The following is a 20924-nucleotide window of genomic DNA, read 5'->3' on the forward strand; positions in this document are numbered from 1 at the left end:
AAATAGGATCACAAAGACACAATTGACCTTTATAGTTTCTGAAACAAGATGTTAATTATTTTAGTAAGATAAGCTTGTTCTTTAGACCTTGTTGCTATTCTAACTTGGTAGAGAAACTATGAGATTTTATATAAACCTAAAAATCTTAACCTCTCACACATGCTGATGAAATCTGAGCAGGCTCCTTCACAGTTACATGGCCATGTTCCAGAAGCATTCTCTTCAGATGTTTTGCCCACATCTATGAGGTTGTGAGGTCTGTTGAAACTGCAGATTGGCTTTATATATATGTGGAATGTCCAGGGTGGGAGAAATAACTCTTGTCGAGGCGTGTGTGATTGTTGCAATTAGCTACCTTGATTAGCATTGAAAAGCCTTGCAGATTCAAAGTGGCTGCTTCCTGCCTGGCTGTATCCTTTGTTGGAATATAATATGTTATATATAATAATATATAATACTCATATTATGCTCTTTATTTATTTATTTACAACATTTATATCCCACCCTTCTCACCCGAAAGGACTCAGGGCGGCTTACAACAAATTCAATGCCTACACATAGTTAAAAATCATAACAGTACATAGAATCAATTAAAAACTATTAAATATAAAAAATTCTATGAAATTCATGAAATTCTACATTATACAATTCTGAAATAAAACCAAGATACAAAAACATTTCTTAAGTTACTGGGTAAATCAGCCGTTTGCTTTTTACAAAGCAATGAAACCTACAGAGGTTACCTTAAAGTCTGCTAGCAGGCAGGACATCTCCAAGCTCATGTGGCCGGCATGACTGCATGGAGCGCCGTTACCTTCCCGCCGGAGCGGTACCTATTGATCTACTCAAATTGGCATGTTTTCGAACTGCTAGGTTGGCAGAAGCTGGAGCCAACAGCGGGCGCTCACTCCGGTCCCGGGATTTGAACCTGCGACCTTTCGGTCTGCAAGTTCATCAGCTCAGTGCTTTAACACACTTCGCCACCAGGGCTTGTACAATATCTATATATATAAAAGGGTAAAGTTGTTTGCGCTGTGACTATAACAACACAACTATACACCCCAGAACCACCAAACTTGACAACACGACGCAAAAGCCTTGCTTCAAGGTTCATACAACAATAAAACACAGCAGGAACCTAAAAGAGGGCTAAAAACCCCCCAAAAACGGCAACAAACCATCTGCGCGTGCACCAAAAGCGAGCCCGCGCAGACAAAACCCCCACCCCTCAACGGGCACACCTTTTCCCGCCCCCAACGCCTCCACCATCTTGCCGAATAGCCCTGAGCCACCACGTGCCAGGAGAACCGACCGCTCCGCCTAGGTGAGCCCGGGGATTTCGTTGAGGCCTAGAAGGGCGGGTCTACTCACACCAAGTCGGGCCGGTGGCGGTGCAGGATAACGCAGAAGGCGAGCCCATCGCGAAAGGAGCTACTGTGATCCCGGACCTCGATGCCGGGGTAGCCCTCGCACTGGCGGTGGCAACAGGCCTGCAGGGCTCTGCGCGGGCCCGACATGGATTCAAGCCTCCCAGGTGCCTCTCCTGGCTCACCCCTCGCCACCCTGGGGGAGGGGGAAGCCGACCAGAAACCTAACTGGATAGCCAAACTCTGGGCCTCCCGGCCCTCTCGATGCGGGAGGGGGGGGAAGGCCGTGGGCCTCCTCGCTCACCTCTTCCCATACCTCCACCATCACCCGTCCTCCAAGCCCCGAGGAGGAGCACGGCCCACACCACCCGCAGATAAAGAGCCCACAAGCACACCGGCGAGACACTATTCCCGCCATCGCCACATTACTCCCCAGACCCAGGTAAGCTCCCAAGCGACCCGAGGGGGGAGGGGCAGAAAAAGGGCCGGATGGCTGCCTAAGGCCTCAGAAAACGCCACGCTGAAAAGGGCCAGAAATGGCGGCTCGCACCCCTCTTCCCACGCCGGCCCTTGCCACCTTCGGGGGGAGGGGGAGACGGACAGAGACCAAAGTGGCCACCCAAACTGTGGCAGGGGACCTGGACGGAGACCAAACTGCCCACCCAAACTGTGGGCCTCCCGCCCTTTACATGGGAGGGGGCAACAAAGGACACACGCTACCTCGCTCACAGCATTACCCCAGCCACAGCATTACCCCAGCCAGGAATCAGCCAATTCTTCGAACCTACAAGACAGGAAACCATCGGGGCCAGCTATCACCTCCAAAAAAGGATTCTGCCTGGCAGGAATCACACACGGTTTGAAGCTACAAAGCAGGAAACAATCAGGGCCAGCTAATACCTCCCAACAAAGAATTCCACCAGGCGGGAATCACCCAGGGTTTGAAGCTACAAGGCAGGAAACAATTAGGACCAGCTAACACCTCCCAACAAATGATTACCCCACCCAGGAAGCAGTCCGCCTTTCACATTACAAGGCCATTAAATGCTAATCAAGGTGACTAATAACAACATTCATACCTCCCGCATCGAGACTACTCATTGTATTCCACCTCACTTAACAAGGATTCCCATATGAAAAAAATGGCCAGGCTTTGAGCCTCCAATGCTATTCACTGCTATTCCACCTTGCGAACAAAACATTCCGAAAAGCCACAGCAATGCGTGGCCGGGCAGTAATATATAATGTTTATATTTTGGCATGCTAATAATATAATATATTGTATGTACATATAACTTGTAAGCCACCCTGAGTGCCCTTCGGGGTGAGAAGGGCGGGATATAAATGTTGCTGATAAATAAATTCCAGACATGAAACAATCAGGGCCAGCTAACACTTCCCAACAAAGGGTTCCCTCAGGCGGAAAGCAGCCAGGCTTTGAAGCTGCAAGGCCATTCAGTGATAATCAAGCTGGCCAATTGCAACATCCACACTTGGTTCAAACAAGAGTTCTTTCTCCCACCCTAGACCAAGTTTTCACGCACAAAATGTTGCTCCGCTCTTATTCTTTGGCAACTGGAAGAGGAGTAACTTGCCATGGTAAAATCTAGAAATTCTGTTATAATATCTTTGGATTGTCGACTATGCATGCTAATCTCCCAGTGTCCCCTTCATGCCTACTAACCAGACTATGAAAGCATGACTGCTACCCCAAAATACCCACTTGAGGCTCTAATTTCATTTCCCCAGCTCTCATTCAAATAAAAGCCATGGTTGTAATCTCATTGTGTGCATAATTGAAAATGGGGCTTGATGAAAGAAATGCCGCCCTATCCATCAACCTCATTAAAAATCTTTCCCCCAAAAGGTAAAAGGAGGTCCCAAACATGCTATGCAGCCTTGTTACTCAGCGCTCATAAGGGAGATGGTTTCGATTCTTTTACAAGCGAACTGAGGATTAAACCAGAAGAATGAATTATCAGAGAACTCGTAATGAATTAAAAGACCTTAAAAGAAATCCCAGCACCAGTGGGTTGGATGCTACCCATGCCACAGCTTCAGGGGCTTCAGCACAAATTAGTTCCACAAATAACCCCAAATTGCCCCAAGCATGGAGGGTGGTAATGTCTCCATAGTGGCCTCTTCCCCGAGAAGATAATCCAATTAGCAGCCATGATGTTCCGCTGCTCACTTGCCTCATTCAGCGTCTGCTTTGGCTGGTCCCTTTCTGAGGCTCCATAACACACTTGTCAGTTACGACACCAGCTTTTTGTGATCATTATATTGGCCATTATGATTTTTTTAAAAGAGTAAATCAGTCTCGTGCTTTGCAAGGCAACTGAAAATTTGCTATTTAAGTCTTTAAATTTTAATGTGTTGTCAAAGGCTTTCATGGCCGGAATCATAGGGTTGTTGTGTGTTTTCCAGACTGTATGATTCTCTCCTGATGTTTCGCCCACATCTATGGCAGGCATCCTCAGAGGTGCGAGAATACCTGCCATAGATGTGGGTGAAACGTCAGGAGAGAATACTTCTGGAACATGGCCATACAGTCCGGAAAACACACAACAACCCTTATTTATTATTTACTGGCTTTGGGACCCAGCGGTGTCTGGGTCATTTGAGAAACTTGTGTGCCAAGTTTGGTCCACACCTGAAGTCGGCTGGGTTTAGTGCTGTCTGTATAAGGGTGAACCACAACTCCCAAAGACAAAGGTCAATCACCCCAAAACCCTGCCTGTATGCACAGTTGGGCATGATGAGGCAGTGTACCCAGTTTGGTCCAGATCCGACCAAGGGCTGTCTGGATATATAGATTACAGTCTTTATATTCAGCCCTTCTCACCCCAAACTGGACTCAGGACGGATCACAATACACATATACATGGCAAACATTCAATGCCATTAGACACACAACATATAGACAGACACAGAGGCAATTTAACATTTTACAGCTTCCGGCTTCATGAGGGTATGCTCGATTCCCTAAGCTGCCTCTTCATTGTCCACTTGTGACACCGAGTCCTTGATGGAGTACTTCCTCATTCTTTCTACACGCTGCTGGAGGTTTTTATGGTGTCGTAAATTAGTTAAATGTACCTTAACACTGATTTAATAACAAGGAGAAGACACTGGAAAAGATGGCATCCAAAAGCTTTTCCTGTGCATGATGATGCTTCTATTTTTTTTTGGGGGGGGGGGGGAGCTGTGGGTCCAAAGGATGCTGCTGAACTTAGCAGTTTCATAGTGAAAACCAGATTTTGAGAAATAATCAAGCAATAAACAAACAAGTAATTGTGGTTTCTGAGGAGCAAAATGATGAAATGAATGCTTTGTGTTGTTTATTTCATATTACCATTGAGATGCTGGACCAGAATGCACAACGTCTGGGTAGATTTGATGGGTGGTGTAATGCAATAGCATCTCAAGGCTTGCATGAATCCATCCCCTGCCTAAAATCTCTTGCTTAAGAGAACTATTAAATTTCAAATATATACTGCTCATGGTCACAATTTTGTTGTTGGTTGCACTGACTGAAATAATCTGCAAATTGAGAGATAGGTAATAATATTATAATGTACTGTAATACAATATAATACTAATAATAATACAATATAATCAGTGCAGGTGGTCCCGGTGGTGATGGGCACACTGGGTGCCGTGCCAAAACATCTCAGCTGGCATTTGGAAACAATAGACATTGACAAAATTACGATCTGCCAACTGCAAAAGGCCACCCTACTGGGATCTGCACGCATCATCCGAAAATACATCACACAGTCCTAGACACTTGGGAAGTGTTCGACTTGTGATTTTGTGATACGAAATCCAGCATATCTGTCTTGTTTGCTGTGTCATAATAAAATAATACAATATAATAATATTAATTATATATTATATATTACATGTAATATTACTAGTAATATTATGGCAATATAGTAATATATAATGCTAATATTGTGCTATGCTAATTGTATGTACATATGATTTGTAAGTCGCCCTGAGTCCCCTTCGGGGTGAGAAGGGCAGGATATAAATGTAGTAACTAAAATAAATAGTCTGGGTTTGTGATGATTGTCTTGATCTTTTTTTGCTTTAGAATGAAGAATTAGATAAAAAGTATGCAGGACTCTTGGAAAAGAAATGGACATCGGTTATAAGATTACAGAAGAAGGTAAGTTGAAGACAGAAATGGGAGGAGGTCCTGGTGATGAAACAACTGCAGTGCTGTTTAAAGTAGTATCTCATGTTGATTCTTGGGAGCATATTGGTTGCTGGCTGGTGTTATTATTTATTGTTATAATGTTGTTGTTTTTATTCTGTTTATTCTGTGAATTGCATTTTATGTAATTTTCATTTTAATTGTGCTGTTGGGCTTTGCCCAATGTGAGCAGCCCCGAGTCACCTTGAGGAGATGGTGGCGGGATACAAAAATAAAGTTGTTCTTGTTATTATTATTATTTCATTGCACTACCACGTGCTTGTAAACTGCCCCGGGTCCCTTTGGGGAGATGGTGACAGGATACAAAAATAAAATTATTATTATTTCATTGCACTACCACGTGCTTGTAAACTGCCCCGAGTCCCTTTTGGGAGATAGTGGCAGGATATAAATAAGTTGTTGTTGTTGTTATTCCATGTGCAATAAAAAATACTATTTTATGAAAGTGTAAGAGATGAGATTATTCTCAAAAAGTGGAGACAGGTGTCTGGTCGCAAAGCCTGGGTTTCTTTCCATTCTTCTTCCTTGTCAAGATACTCATTGGCAAGTTATAGATGTCAGTTGAGAGGAAAGAACAACTTGGTGACAACCACATTTCTCATTTTGCAGGATGCTTGAATCGTAAATGCCTTATAACACCTTTGTTTGTTTTTCTCTCTTCACTTCCCCTCCGAACCTAGGTTATGGAATTAGAATCCAAACTCAACGAAGCCAAGGAAGAATTTACATCAGGCGGGCCTCTTGGTCAGAAGCGAGACCCGAAAGAGTGGATCCCTCGTCCTCCCGAAAAGTATGCCTTGAGCGGACATCGGAGTCCTGTCACAAGAGTAATTTTCCATCCAGTTTTCAGTGTTATGGTCTCTGCTTCAGAGGATGCCACAATAAAGGTAGGAGGCCGTTGTATTTGCTTCTTCATTTCCTCTGCCTTTCCTCTGGCTTGCTGGGGTGAAAGGGAGAGTCTTGATGGAGCTATGTGAACTTTTCTACTCCCGTTTTGCCTTTGGCATGTTTGGAACGTGTAGATTCACTATGGCCAGTCATCTGTGTTGGGTTGCAGATGCACAAGAAGCACTAGCTTTCAGGCAGAGAGAAATAAGCTTCCTTATACAACAGATTTGTCCCAAATCAAACAGATTGCACAGTGATGCTTGTTGTGAATGAATCAGAATTGAGTTTACAATATCTTTTCGAAGTTTATAAATGTCAGTTTAGTACGCAGCGTGATGATTCACCTCCTGAAGTCATTGTGGGGTGATAAACATATTAGTCGCTCTTTTTAGCCTGTGTTCTTATTTGTTTATTTATTTGTTGGTTTGCATTTTGGCCCTATATATAATTTATTTATTTATTTACTACATTTATATCCCATCCTTCTCACCCCAAAGGGGACTCAGAGCAGATTACAAGTTATCTATATATATAAAAGAGTGATGGCATCAGGGCGACCCACAAAACAACAAAACTACAGGCCCCCCAACCTTGAAATTTGATGACACAACCCCTCATCCACGGCTCTAGGTTGATACAACAAAAAAAAAAGAAAAATAAAGTCCTAATTAGAGAGAGAGGAATAATTGCTTTTATCCAATTGCTGTCAGTTAGAAGGCTAAGCTCCTCCAACTTGGTCTCCTAGCAACCCAATAAAATAATAAAAAACACTAAAAAAATAATTAAAAACACTAAAAAATTAATACAATAAAATACTATAATAACAGAAAATAACTAAAAATAATGCAAGAAAATAATAAAATATAATAAATAAAAAGATAACTTACAATAAAATTAATAAAAAATACAAATGACATCAAATAAAAATTACACAACAATTTTTAACCAATACCACCACCACTTTGTCACAGCAACGCGTGGCCGGGCACAGCTAGTATATACATATAATATATTATATTATTAGCATAGCATAATACTATCAATAAATTACTGTATTGTACTATATCACTATACTGTAATATTATTAGTAATATTGCATGTAATATATGACATGTAATTAATATTATATTCTATTATTAGTAGTAGTAGTACAGTAGAGTCTCGCTTATCCAAGGTTCTGGACTATCCAAGGCATTTTTGTAGTCAAGGTTTTCAATATATCATAATATTTTGGTGCTAAATTCGTAAATACAGTAATTACAACATAACATTACTGCGTATTGAACTACTTTTTCTGTCAAATTTGTTGTATAACATGATTTGGTGCTTAATTTGTAAAATCATAACCTAATTTGATGTTTAATTGGCTTTTCCTTACTCTACTGTACTCTACTGTACCCATACTCTACTGTGTGTGTGTGTGTGTATATATATATATATACAGTAGAGTCTCACTCATCCAAGCTAAACGGGCCAGCAGAAGCTTGGATAAGCGAATATCTTGGATAATAAGGAGGGATTAAGGAAAAGCCTATTAAACATCAAATTAGGTTATGATTTTACAAAATAAGCACCAAAACATCATGTTACACAACAAATTTGACAGAAAAAGTAGTTCGATACACAGTAATATTATGTTGTAATTACTGTATTTACAAATTTAGTACCAAAATATCATGATATATTGAAAACATTGACTACAAAAATGGCTTGGATAATCCAGAAGTTTGGATAAGCGAGACTTGGATTAGTGAGACTCTACTGTGTGTGTGTGTGTGTGTGTGTGTATATATATATATATGGGGGTGGTGTTCTTTTGGACCATCTTAAGCTGTTCTAAACAACTTTTTCATTATTGTTCTGTTGGAAAGGAGAAACCTGGTCTTGTTATACTTTTAGAAATGTCAAACTTGTGGATATTTCAAACCCCAATCCCCAGAAGCCCTAGCCAGCTTGTTCAATAGCCACGAATTCTGGGAGCTAAAGTCCAAAATACTTGGAGACCCCAAATTTGACACCACTATTTTTGTGTGCGTGCATGAAAAGCCATGGGTAGCTCATTTCCTCCTCTTCCAGTAAGATTACGTGTGACTCTTTTCTTGATGCAAAGGTTGCCGCCTATGATGCAGATGACAAAAAGGAATAACGTTTTGCCTTGTCGTCTGTTCTTAGGTATGGGATTATGAGACGGGGGATTTTGAGCGAACCTTGAAGGGCCACACAGACTCTGTGCAGGATATTTCCTTCGACCACAGTGGCAAGCTGTTGGCCTCCTGCTCTGCGGATATGACCATTAAACTATGGGATTTCCAAGGCTTCGAGTGTATAAGAACCATGCATGGTGAGCAACCGAAGGAACCTAGACAACAATAATCCTCGCTGCTAAACGTGTAGAAGGGAATGCTAAACATTTTTGGTCTGAATTGGTTCACTTCAGATATGGCCCAGACATAACCTTCCTTACAATGTTTACAATGAGCTATGTTAGTATTTTGCATATATTTTTCAGGCTTTAGTAGTAGTGCCCTATTGGAATTCATCTCTGGACTATCCCGCTTGAAATGTTAGGTTTTGTGCTGACTTGATGAACTACGCACTGTATGTTTCGTACTGCTATTTCTTGGGCTGACAGGGTAATGAGATGATGCAGGAAGCATATTTAATTTCGTTTTGTTGCCAGCTGTCTATGAACCTTGGATATTTCCCAAAGAGGGGATCATTTCTTGCTCCAGAGGAGTATTTAGAATTTTCATATAGGATTGCAGAAAGGACCATTGGCATTGTTTGAGTGCCGACATCCACACACAGAGATTGTAGCATAACAGTGTCAACGTGCAGCTTAACTGAAGCTAGTTTTTATCTTCTCCATTTTAGGTCACGACCATAATGTCTCTTCTGTAGCCATCATGCCCAACGGGGATCATATAGCTTCCGCCTCAAGGGATAAAACCATCAAAATGTGGGAAGTTCAAACAGGGTAAGGCACAGGGATGTGAAGAGAAACCGTATCTGTTTACAGTGACAAACTTTCTTAAGAAATCTTTGGAACTGAGGTTGTTGACTGGGGTACAGCAGAGTACCCTAGGTTCAACCCCGGATATCTCCATTTAAAAGTGGTAATGGGTGAGACTATTTCCCTGCTATCCTAGAGACTTGTTGCTGATTGAATTGGTAGTACTGGGTTAGTTAGACATAGACATATGTTTTTATGGGGATTGGTGTCTGCAGAAATAGGGCAGTTTAGCTTAGTACCACCTCCAGAGAGGTAGGCAACAAATACCCAAACGCCTAAAGCTTGCTTGAGTAGAGAGTGTTTGGTTTGATTATTTTTTTAAGTTGTGAAAATATTCTGTTTCAAATCTTGAATGAAATTGTGATGTCGTTCAGTCCGGTTCTTACCAATGCAAACACGTCTGGTTTTGTGCCCTTCCTCAGCTACTGTGTGAAGACTTTCACGGGGCATAGAGAATGGGTCCGCATGGTCCGGCCCAACCAGGACGGCACGCTGATTGCCAGCTGTTCCAACGACCAGACGGTGCGTGTCTGGGTGGTAGCAACAAAGGAATGCAAAGCCGAGCTCCGGGAACATGAGCATGTGGTCGAGTGCATCTCCTGGGCGCCGGAGAGCTCCTATGCCACCATATCAGAAGCTACGGGATCGGAGGCAAGTGACCTGATTGATACGTTCTCCTCTTCTACGATCCTTGTCTGCATTGCAACTTGAAGGGGATTGATTGTGGTGACCACTCGGATATAAATACTTATCCACCAGAGCATATTCCATCATTAGATTGACATGGACCATAGCATAAGGATCATCCAATTGTAAAGAACGGGTTTTAGAGAAGAAAAGACTTGTGGTTGTGTTATTCAGCATTTTATCATGTAGTGGTAGGGTTCACAGCAGTTCTTCTATATCAAGTCGAAGGTCCGTGCCATCAATTTATGTGATCTTCCAGATAGTAAACTACAACTTCTATATCATTAGAGCTGATAGGGAGTTGGGATACAGTAACATTTGGAAGTTAACAGGAAAGTAACATGGAGGACTGTATAAATCACTAATTCCTCCATGTGGAACATGAACTCTGGTGGTCATTGGACTCACAAATTCTGAATATAGAGTTTTACTTTCTATGAATGTATGTGTGTTGGTAACACATGGATTATATTTTGGTTTAGAAACGTGTTTTTTGAAGCATTTAATATATTTTGAATCTTTATTATCCTTGGTTGCACATTGGATGTTCTATGCCAATAGCATATATAGAAATTACTGTTTTATAATTTATATTATTGGATTACATTTCTAGTTATAGTGGCCTCTTGCCTTTGCATTTCAGGGAATCCTTTCTTTGTATTGGTTATTGTCCAATAACATCTGCTGACCGAAACTGGGTACAATGCATGGACCACTATTAAGAAAATTCTTTGTATCCACGAATTCTGCCTCCATGGATTCAACGGTCTTTTGAAGGCCACCATAAGGCTCTACCCTTGATGAAAAAGACATGGTAGATGTGGTGGTTGTGTAGTTCTCTTGAGAGGTTTCTTGAAGACTTCAGCACTTGTTTGTTTGTGAAAGCCCCCTTAGCGCATTCTCTGTCTCCACCAGGAAGACACATAGACCATAAACCGTTTTAGCATTGTCTTTTCCCCCTAGAAGGTGATTCAGATGAGTTTTAACATTTCCTTGAATCCAGGGCGGGTCTTGTGGATGCCTCCAAGCAGGATCTTTCACAGTCCAAGAGCCACGCTTGAGAAGGCTCCATTCCCTGCCCACCCTTTGCTTGATATGGCTCAAAGATGAAGTCTTTGAATACCAGAGGGAATGGGCCAATATGGGAGGAAGATAAGCGGGAAGGTGACCTTGTCAGAGCTTTGTATATGACACCTTCAAAATAGTATGGCCCAGCTAGCCTGACAGTGCGTTGTGTGATGTTTCCAGGCTTTCTGAAACATCCCTTTTCATTCATCTTGACTTTGAGAGTGACTGAGGTGCAGATAATTGTGGCATTTTTGTGTGTTTACATATTGTAAACCAGAAAATATGGAAAGAGAGTAATGTAAGAATATATTGACCGCTGGCCGGCCGTGGGTCACTGATGTTTATGTCAGGGAGTGTCTTTCAATGAAAGTGTGATTTGTTACCTTGTTTCTCAGCATTGTGGAAGAGCGTCATTTTGCACTCGTTGCAACCAGAAAGATTGACTTCTAAGGGTGTACTTAAGGTCACTTTTTCTCAGCTGACTCTTCCTCTGCAGCAGTGTCCTCTCCCCTGGCCCTTGCCAACTTGACACTGGGCCCAAAGTCACAAGAGCCAAATGGCTGGTGAAGTTCGAGCCATTTTTCAATTTGGGCAAAAGGAAGAGAATGTACATTTTCCCCTGTCTTTATACACTCCATGCCTCAAGGTCGGTGTTTTTGTTCTTGGGATTCGAAGAGGAACGGATCATATGATGAGACACCTCGGGCTACTTTCCCCAGCCTCTTCTTGTCTCATGTTTTCGAGGCTGCCAACTCCCAATAGTGAGAAGGCATGGGATCTGAAATGGGCTGCTTCTCTTGAGGTGGAATGTGGGTGGCATATATTTAAAAGGAAGAGGCGTGAACGACAGTGGGAGACCAACAGTGAAGGGCTGGGAAGTAAACTCAGTAAGAGCAACATGACATTGCTCCAGTCTGTTAGGCTTTTTATTTTTTTTAAAACCATACAAATATTTAAATATTCCTTATCTGGAAACCTGAAATGCTCTGAATCTGAGAACTGTACAAGGCTTCGTCCCTATGTGAGCCGCCTGTGTCCCTTCAGGGAGATGGGGTGGGATACAAAAATAAATTATTATTATTACAGTAGAGCCTCACTTATCCAACATTCTGGATTATCCAACGCATTTTTGTAGTCAATGTTTTCAATACATCGTGATATTTTGGTGCTAAATTCGTAAATACAGTAATTACTACATAGCATTACAATGTATTGAAGTACTTCTTCTGTCAAATTTGTTGTATAACATGATGTTTTGGTGCTTAATTTGTAAAATCATAACCTAATTTGATGTTTAATAGGCTTTTCCTTAATCCCTCCTTATTATCCAACATATTCGCTTATCCAACGTTCTGCCGACCCGTTTACGTTGGATAAGTGAGACTCTACTGTATTATTATTATTATTATTATTATTATTATTATTATTATTAATTGTCCACATGGGTAGCTGAGATACTGTCACAATTGCTTTCTGATGGTTCAGTGAACACAAACCTGAATTGTGTGCACAAAATTATTTTAAAATAATACAATATAATATAAATAATAATATAATAATAATATAAAATCACCCAACATGCTATGCAGCATCTGGGGAGTGCTGAACTTGTGCTTTTGAGGGGTTTCTTTTCTGTTGCTTCTTATTGTTTCTTGTTGTTTACTCTCAAGACGTTTAAACTGGAACCATTTACATAGGGTTTTCTAGGCAGGATTTGTTGCTTTTGCCTCTCTGAGACTGAGAGAGTGGGTATCCATGGCTGAGCAGGGATTAGAACCCTGATTTCCAGAGCCACAGGTTTGTCTTCAAAACACTAGAGCACGCTGTCTCTCCTGCATTTATTTAGCATAATACTACATCTCAATATTGTTCATTTTCAGAGTAACTTTTTCTTCGATTTATTTTAGTGTTTGGACTTTGGTTCTCTGAATGTGAGCACATACTTCTTCCATGTGAAATCAGGGTTTTTATTTTTCTTTCTTCTGTAGACTAAGAAGAGTGGTAAGCCTGGGCCTTTCCTGCTTTCTGGATCTAGAGACAAGACCATCAAGATGTGGGACATTAGTACTGGCATGTGCCTTATGACTTTGGTACGTTCCCTGGGTTTCTTTTCCTTGTTCCATAAATAAGCAAGTAGAGGAAAACGTCTGGATTAGTTACGGAGTTGTTTGGTTAAATCAGTCACCATAAAAAAAAATTAGAAGAGTTTCAAGAAAGAGCAGAGTACCTGTATCTCTTCACGAACGTTCATGACTCCTTTGTTCGGGGTAAGGAGAGGAACAACCTCAGCATTGGGATGTGACTTGCATTGTGTTCCCTTGAGACTTGCTTGCCTGACCTTAAGTGTGTTTCTCTCTCCTCCTCTCCCTCTGTCCCTGAAGGTGGGTCATGATAACTGGGTACGTGGCGTCCTCTTCCATTCTGGAGGGAAATTTATTTTGAGCTGCGCCGATGACAAGACCTTGCGTGTCTGGGACTACAAGAACAAGAGATGCATGAAGACTCTCAATGCGCACGAACACTTTGTTACCTCGTTGGGTATGTATGCGTGTTAAGGGCGCTTCCAGCAAAATGCAGTGGAGCCCGCCAGTACCTTCAGCACAAAGTTGGTCTTACAGCCAACTTTGAACTCATGTTTCCAGCTATTGGGCTTTCTGGCAGGCTCGAACTGGGTCTGTTTAGCCTGCAAAAGAGAAGCTTGAGAGGAGACACGAGAGCCATGTTTACATATTGGAAAAGATATCATACGCTTCTCCCCTTTGTTTTTGTAGTGATGTGTTTGTGGGTTGCATCAGGCTTCGTTTTGAGGCATTTTCCCTTAATCATGGGTTGTGGGGTCTCCTTGAGGACTTTCACAAAGTGTTAGAATACAGTCAGGTGGCCAAGTTTGCTGGGTTCAGGAGTGCAGTCCATTTGCAAATGTTGAAAACCTGTGAAGAAATAATCCTCTGTCATGTTTACCTCTTTAGTAATCTTGAGGTTCTCCAGCATGACTCTGGTCTGTATCTGCCAGAAGTTGACCATAGACTTGCACCAGAAGACCTAGAGATTCTTAGCGAGATTCTCCAGCATGACTGTGGTCAGGATCTGCCAGAAGTTAGTCATAGAATTGCACCGGAAGACCTAGAGAGTCTTTTGGTCTTTCAGTGTTCTACTTAGGATGAATCTCTCGTGGATGTTGACCACAGAGAAAACATTTCATTTCCCACGAATGATGAAAGGATGGTTGGACAACTGTAACATTTAATTCTGCCTGCTCTTCAGACGTCACTGGGTACTGCTATTTGGTTACTATCAGCCTGTTATTAGTCTCCCGTTAACGTCTCCTTTCCCCTTTCTTGCAGATTTCCACAAGACAGCCCCCTATGTGGTCACTGGCAGCGTAGATCAAACAGTAAAAGTGTGGGAGTGCCGTTGATCGAGTCCACATCCGATGACCCACCTCCCCTTTTCCCTCCCTCTCTGGATGCACTCGGATACCATGATTACCCATTGAGCTCTGTTTAAAATAAATATTGTCCTTTCATGTAAATTATTCTGGATGTAGATTGAGCTTATTAAATGTTACACACAAAGTATTCATGCATGGTGAATCCAAATTGTATACTGTAAATTTACATACGTTGTCTAGAAGTACCATAGGTTTAATAAGAACATGGGCTGGCATTGGTCACATCAGACCGGACAAGGCAGAAACGCTGGTTGGTCGTCTTTGGGGGCACGTAAACTGGAGGCTGCAAAGCTGTCCTGTGCTGGATCGATTGGGCGCCTGTTTCTCCTCTTGTGCGCGGTGTTTTTTGGGGGGCAGGCGGGGGCTCCTTCCAAAACCCGTATCTCTGTCACATCACTGAAGTGTGCTTACGAAACCTAAGGATGCTAGATCGTCAAGGCTGCAACTTAGAATCGTACACAATTAACGGAGAGTAATTAGAAATGTCGGGGGTTTTCTTTTCCGCCTCTTAGTGGGATGTTTGCCAAATCAATCGGATCTCTTTTTTATTATCATTTTGGCTTCCTATCAGATTGAAGTAACAGAAGGAAACAAAAGTTCCTATTTGTACCCTAGGAAGAGAAACCTTGATATGATGTGATGTGTAATTATTATTATTATTTAAAATTTGGTCTCTGGTGTTCTGTTGGGTTCGAATGCTTCCCATGAGGAGGCGGTGAGTTCGTTCTCACTGGGGCAAAGTTAGATTTCATCTCTCCCAGTTGACTCTTGACGGTTTGGCACTTTCCCTGTTGGCTTCGGTTGCGATTTGTTGAGTTGGCGCATCAGTTTGTTGAGTTGGCGCATTGGAAGATGGCTTGGTTTTGTCAGTCTGAGCGTGTCTTAACAATGGGATAATATTTGGACGAGCCAGTTCTTCCCAGTGAGCGAAACCAGACATGGTGTGGGTGTCTCTGAATATTGGGTTTTGAACGGAGCTTGGGACATTCAAGAATGTCCAGGGAGGGAAGAGGAAGGATTGTTTTTGCGCCCAGGGAGTTTGCGGCCTTCTTGGCAAGGTGGCTTGCCTCTTTTGACCATGAGTTCAAACCCATCCTCTTGCGATTGTGACCATTTCAGTGTGGCAGCGTCACCCCTAAGTTGGAAAGAGTCCTAAAGCACAGGCTGTTTTTTTTTGTGACCGTTTCAGTGTGGCAACGTTACCGCTAAATTGGAAAGAGTCCTGATTTTTTGCATTATACCAACCTCATTCTGTTGTAGGTCTAGTATCCCAGTTCTTTGTTGACCAGGGGTAACCACTTTCAAATATAATAAAGCTAATGGTCTTACATATTTTAACAAAACACACTTTATATTCTCCATAAATTTTTAATTTACATAGGGGGGAAACTCGCCTATTTGGAGAGTTTCGAGAAAAGAAAGCAGACTTTAGTTTGCCCGCATAAAAGAACGTTTTTCTCTCGGGTTTCTTGTGCAAACCAAAAGGGAGTAAATTTGGAGATAGGGACTCAGTCAGATTTGTTTGGCTTAAATGTTCCTCAGTTTTAAAAAATAAACCATGAGTGAACCCACACATTTGAGATCTGGCCCCATCCTAGTTTTGGAGCTGTTTTCTGCGAAAGAAAATGCTTTTACCTTTTGAGAATTTCCAAATTTTGTAAAGGTATTTGCAAAGATAGAGCAGGTCGGTTATTCCGTCGCACAGGTACCTTACTGACATGGGAGTTTGACCACTGTTTCCCCCCAAACTTTTCCAGTCTCTGATCCATTTGCAATAAGGGAAGCCACCCTCCTTGGTGTGAATAACCTGAAACTTGTGTAAGACCCGAATTATAATTTGACAGGGAATGTGGGTGGATTGCGTCAGTGGATAGAGCCCTGTTTGGAGAGGATCGAAATTGCGGACCTGGTGGCGTCGCGGTTTTGTTTTGCTGTCTGACTTTTCCTGTGCCTTTTTCTTTTTTCTGTGAAGCGTGTTGAGGTTGACTATTTTGGAACGTAGGAGAATTTTGTGTCGGGCTTTTGGCGGCAAGGTCATCGCATTGCCAAACAGACCGGCCCTAGGCCCATTGTGTAGGAGGGTTTTGAGTCAGCTGGCACTTAGGAGCTTTTGGCAGCAGGGTCATCACATTGCCAAACAGACCAGCCCTAGGTCCGTTGTGTAGGAGGGTTTTGAGTCGGCTGGCAGGGTCATTGCATTGCCAAACAAACCGGCCCTAGGTCCGTTGATGTCGCAGATACTCTTCCTTTCGTTATCTCACATTCCAGAATTGCATGAATGGAGGTGTTCCTGGGAAACGTTTTAGACTCATCCTTTCTCTCTCTCTCCCTATCCGTTTTTTTCTTTGTGTGCAATTCCGACACAATCCGAAAGCCGAACGTCTTGCACTTTACCGTGATTTATTTTTTCTTTTTGTCGAAAAGCCGTCCTGCTTTTGTGTGTGGTGTGACCAATGATGTGCCCAGAGCACTAATAATAATAATAACTTTTCTAAAAAAACGTAAGGAACAAAAAAACAACACAGAATACTAGTTGCTAGCAAAGTTGTCGAGAGCTGTGGAGCACTGTGGTGTTTGGAAAGCTTTGGCGACCGCTTCACGGTGCCCCCGCCCCCCTCCTCATCCGCTTCCGGGTTGTTACCCAGAGGCCGCCACGTCTCCTCTTTCCCTCTTGAACGTTTTTAATGCAAGTCAAAACTGTCTTGACGTAGCTTTCTCTCCTTTCCCCGCCACGCCTCACTCCCCTGCTCCATTATCCTGCCCATGGACGCTAAATTTAGGTAAGGAACAAATTCAAGTTTGGGGTTTTTGCACACAGTAACTGGCTTGATAATCCATTGAGTACGGCCTTTACAGCATTTGAATGAAGGAAGAGGAATGATTCTCTTAATTCCATACAGAGTCCAATGTTGTTGTTCCCCTCACCCTGTCCTTAATGCAAAGCCTCTCTCTTAGTGGCAGATGATAAAATAGGCGAGAAAAAAATAAGGGGAGGTTGAGCTGGATTGGCAAGTCACAGCTGGATGTTTACTGGCTTTTTCTTATCCTCTTCCCACTGTAAGTAATCCGCTTTCTCCTAAACATACCCATCCAGCTCCCCAAAGCTTGTTCCGACAAGAATTAGCAAAATCTTCCACCTTTTGAGACGTTTGATCCCGACACTGACATGAAGACGAGCGTCTTCATTATTATTATTTTCCGTGAGAACGACGTAGCGATTGCCATTGGAGAAAGTTTCTTTCCTCACCCCCCACCCCACCCCACCCCAGACTTGTAGGAGTTAACTGAAGATATTGACACACTTAAAAAGAAAAATCAGTAAAGGAATGTATATAATACTGCTCTGTGTTTTACAGTAAGATTTGTCGCTCTCGGACTGTGTAAAACAAAATTTATCCATGTTTTCTGCATATTAAAAACAAAAAATCTTATTGTACCAATTGGTAAACTATTAAAATGCATATAAAACTAAATGTGTTTCTTTTCTTTCTTGCTTAGGTACGGAAAAGAACAAAAAAAAAAAAGCTACCTGGAGATTAGGGACAGAGAAATCAATGGTTTCAATAGGGAGACTCTCTTTGTTGTTTCTGTGCAGGTTAGTGGTGCAGCGGGTGGGAATGGCGGGTCTTAAGAGACGTCTTCCATGATACTAAAGCTCCTTGAGGCATTGTACTTAGATGCATTCCTGGTCCAAACTCTATGCATAATAGACATCCTCCTATTTATTTATTTATCATGTCCGAAGCAAATTGAGGATACATTTATAATGTATTTTTTTTTTAAAAAAAACAAAGTTTAAAACTTGGCATTATATTAGATTTCCTTTGACCGGAAGTTGGCCACTTGGAGTGCCTCTGGTGCCACTGCGAGAAGGTCCTTCGTTGTTCATGTGGCAGAGCTCAGACCACATTGTAGTAAGTGGTCTGTGGTTTGCTCTTCTCCACACTGGCATGTCGTGGACTCCACTTTGTAGCCTCATTGCTGCATCTCGTGGTGCCAGAGTGCAGTCTGTTCAGCGCCTTCCAAGTCACCCAGTCTTCTGTGTGCCCAGGAGGGAGTTACTCACCCAGTATCGGCCACTGATTGAGGTTCCAGGTTTTAACCTGCCATTTTTGGACTCTTGCTTGCTGAGATGATTATTCAAGTATCTCTGGAAGAAATGTCTTGATTTAAGGCATTGGCATGCTGGCTGATATCTGAACAGAGGATGGGCTGGAGATGTCAATGTCTTGGTCCTTACATTATTGGCAGCTACTTCCCGACAGATGTCAGATGGTGCAATACCAGCTAAACAGTATAATTTCTCCAGCGGTGTTAGGCATCCTATGATAATGTGACATTAAGTGCCACATCCACTGTTTGAACGTGGTGAGATGTACAGTAGAGTCTCACTTATCCAACATAAACGGGCCGGCAGAATATTGGATAAGCAAATATGTTGGATAATAAGGAGAGATTAAGGAGAAGCCTATTAAACATCAAATTAGGTTATGATTTTACAAATTAAGCATCAAAATATGTTAGACAACAAATTTGACAGAAAAAGTAGTTCAATATGCAGTAATGCTACGTAGTAATTACTGTATTTACGAATTTAGCACCAAAATATCACGATGTATTGAAAACATTGACTACAAAACTACGTTGGATAATCCAGAACGTTGGATAAGTGAGTGTTGGATAAGTGAGACTCTACTGTATGTATTTTATTTCGCTCTATTGTAATTACCCGGCCTTGGCCCCATGTTAGCCACCCTAAGTCCCTTCGGGGAGATGGAGCCAGGGTACAAAAATAAAATTATTATTATTATTTTATTATGACACAGCAAACAAGATAGATATGCTGGATTTCGTTTCACAAAATCACAAGTCGAACACTTCCCAAGCGTCTAGGACTGTGTGATGTATTTTCGGATGATGCGCGCTGATCCCAATAGCCTTTTGCAGTTGGCAGATCGTAATTTTGTCAATGTCTATTGTTTCCAAATGCCGGCTGAGATCTTTTGGCACGGCACCCAATGTGCCGATCACCACCGGGACCACCTGCACTGGTTTCTGCCAGAGTCTTTGCAGTTCAATCTTTAGGTCCTGATAGCGGCTGAGTTTTTCCTGTTGTTTTTCGTCAATGTGACTGTCACCTGAGATGGCGACATCAATGATCCAAACCTTTTTCTTTTCCACAATTGTGATGTCTGGTGTGTTGTGTTCCAGAACTTTGTCAGTCTGGATTCGGAAGTCCCACAGTATCTTTGCGTGCTCATTTTCCAATATTTTTGCAGGTTTGTGATCCCACCAGTTCTTTACTGCTGGGAGGTGGTACTTGAGGCATAAGTTCCAATGGATCATTTGGGCCACATGGTTGTGCCTCTGTTTGTAGTCTGTCTGTGCGATTTTCTTACAGCAGCTGAGGATATGATCAATGGTTTCGTTGGTTTCCTTGCACAGTCTGCATTTTGGGTCATCAGCTGATTTTTCGATCTTGACCTGAATTGCTTTTGTTGTGATGGCTTGCTCCTGGGCTGCAAGGATCAGGCCTTCTGTCTCCTTCTTCAGGGTCCCATTCGTGAGCCAGAGCCAGGTCTTCTCCTTGTCATCTTTTCCTTCAATTTTGTCAAGGATAATAGTAATAATAATAATAATAATAATAATAATAATAATAATAATAATAATATATTATTATTATTATTATTATTATTATTATTATTATTATTATTATTATTATTATTATTATTATTATTTGAAACACAACAAGATGAGTCCACAGCAGACACTCTGCTGGCTGTTGTATTGGATCACACGTCGGACACTTCCCAAGTGTCTAGGACTGTGTGATGTATCGGCGAATATTGCGAGCAGATCCCAGTCAGGTGGCCGCCTGCAGCTGGCAGGTGGTCATTTTGTCAGCGCCGATTGTGTTTAAGTGCAGGCCAAGGCTTTTAGGCCCTGCACGCAGTGTGCCCATCACCACTGGGACCACCTTGACTGGCTTGTGCCAGAGTCTTTGTAATTCGATCTTTAAATCCTCATATCGTGTCAGCTTTTCCAGTTGTTTCTTCTCAATCCTGCTGTCCCCTGGGATTGCAACATCGAGAATCCATACTTTGTTTTTTAACACAATTGTGAGGTCGGGAGTATAGTCTTCCATTATTATTATTATTATTATTATTATTATTATTATTATTATTATTATTATTATTCCACACTGGGCATGTGTATTCAGCAGCAGAG

The 20924-nt window shown here is 42.1% G+C and overlaps 1 protein-coding gene across 1 annotated transcript in view; it reads left to right on the forward strand.

Moving 5' to 3' along the window:
- pafah1b1 (platelet activating factor acetylhydrolase 1b regulatory subunit 1) overlaps positions 1 to 18169 on the forward strand; it is a 34884-nt gene extending 16715 nt beyond the window's left edge. The window contains exons 4-11 of the mRNA XM_003228822.4: positions 5467 to 5541; positions 6270 to 6476; positions 8650 to 8818; positions 9352 to 9454; positions 9913 to 10141; positions 13234 to 13335; positions 13627 to 13783; positions 14590 to 18169. Of these exons, the coding sequence (XP_003228870.2) occupies positions 5467 to 5541; positions 6270 to 6476; positions 8650 to 8818; positions 9352 to 9454; positions 9913 to 10141; positions 13234 to 13335; positions 13627 to 13783; positions 14590 to 14663 (1116 nt within the window). The 3' untranslated portion in view covers positions 14664 to 18169. The remainder of the gene's footprint in view (positions 1 to 5466; positions 5542 to 6269; positions 6477 to 8649; positions 8819 to 9351; positions 9455 to 9912; positions 10142 to 13233; positions 13336 to 13626; positions 13784 to 14589) is intronic.
- The last annotated feature ends 2755 nt before the right edge of the window (positions 18170 to 20924 follow it).

Source organism: Anolis carolinensis, unplaced genomic scaffold (genome assembly GCF_035594765.1).
Source record: "Anolis carolinensis isolate JA03-04 unplaced genomic scaffold, rAnoCar3.1.pri scaffold_7, whole genome shotgun sequence".
In the NCBI taxonomy this organism is placed as follows: Eukaryota; Metazoa; Chordata; class Lepidosauria; order Squamata; family Dactyloidae; genus Anolis; species Anolis carolinensis.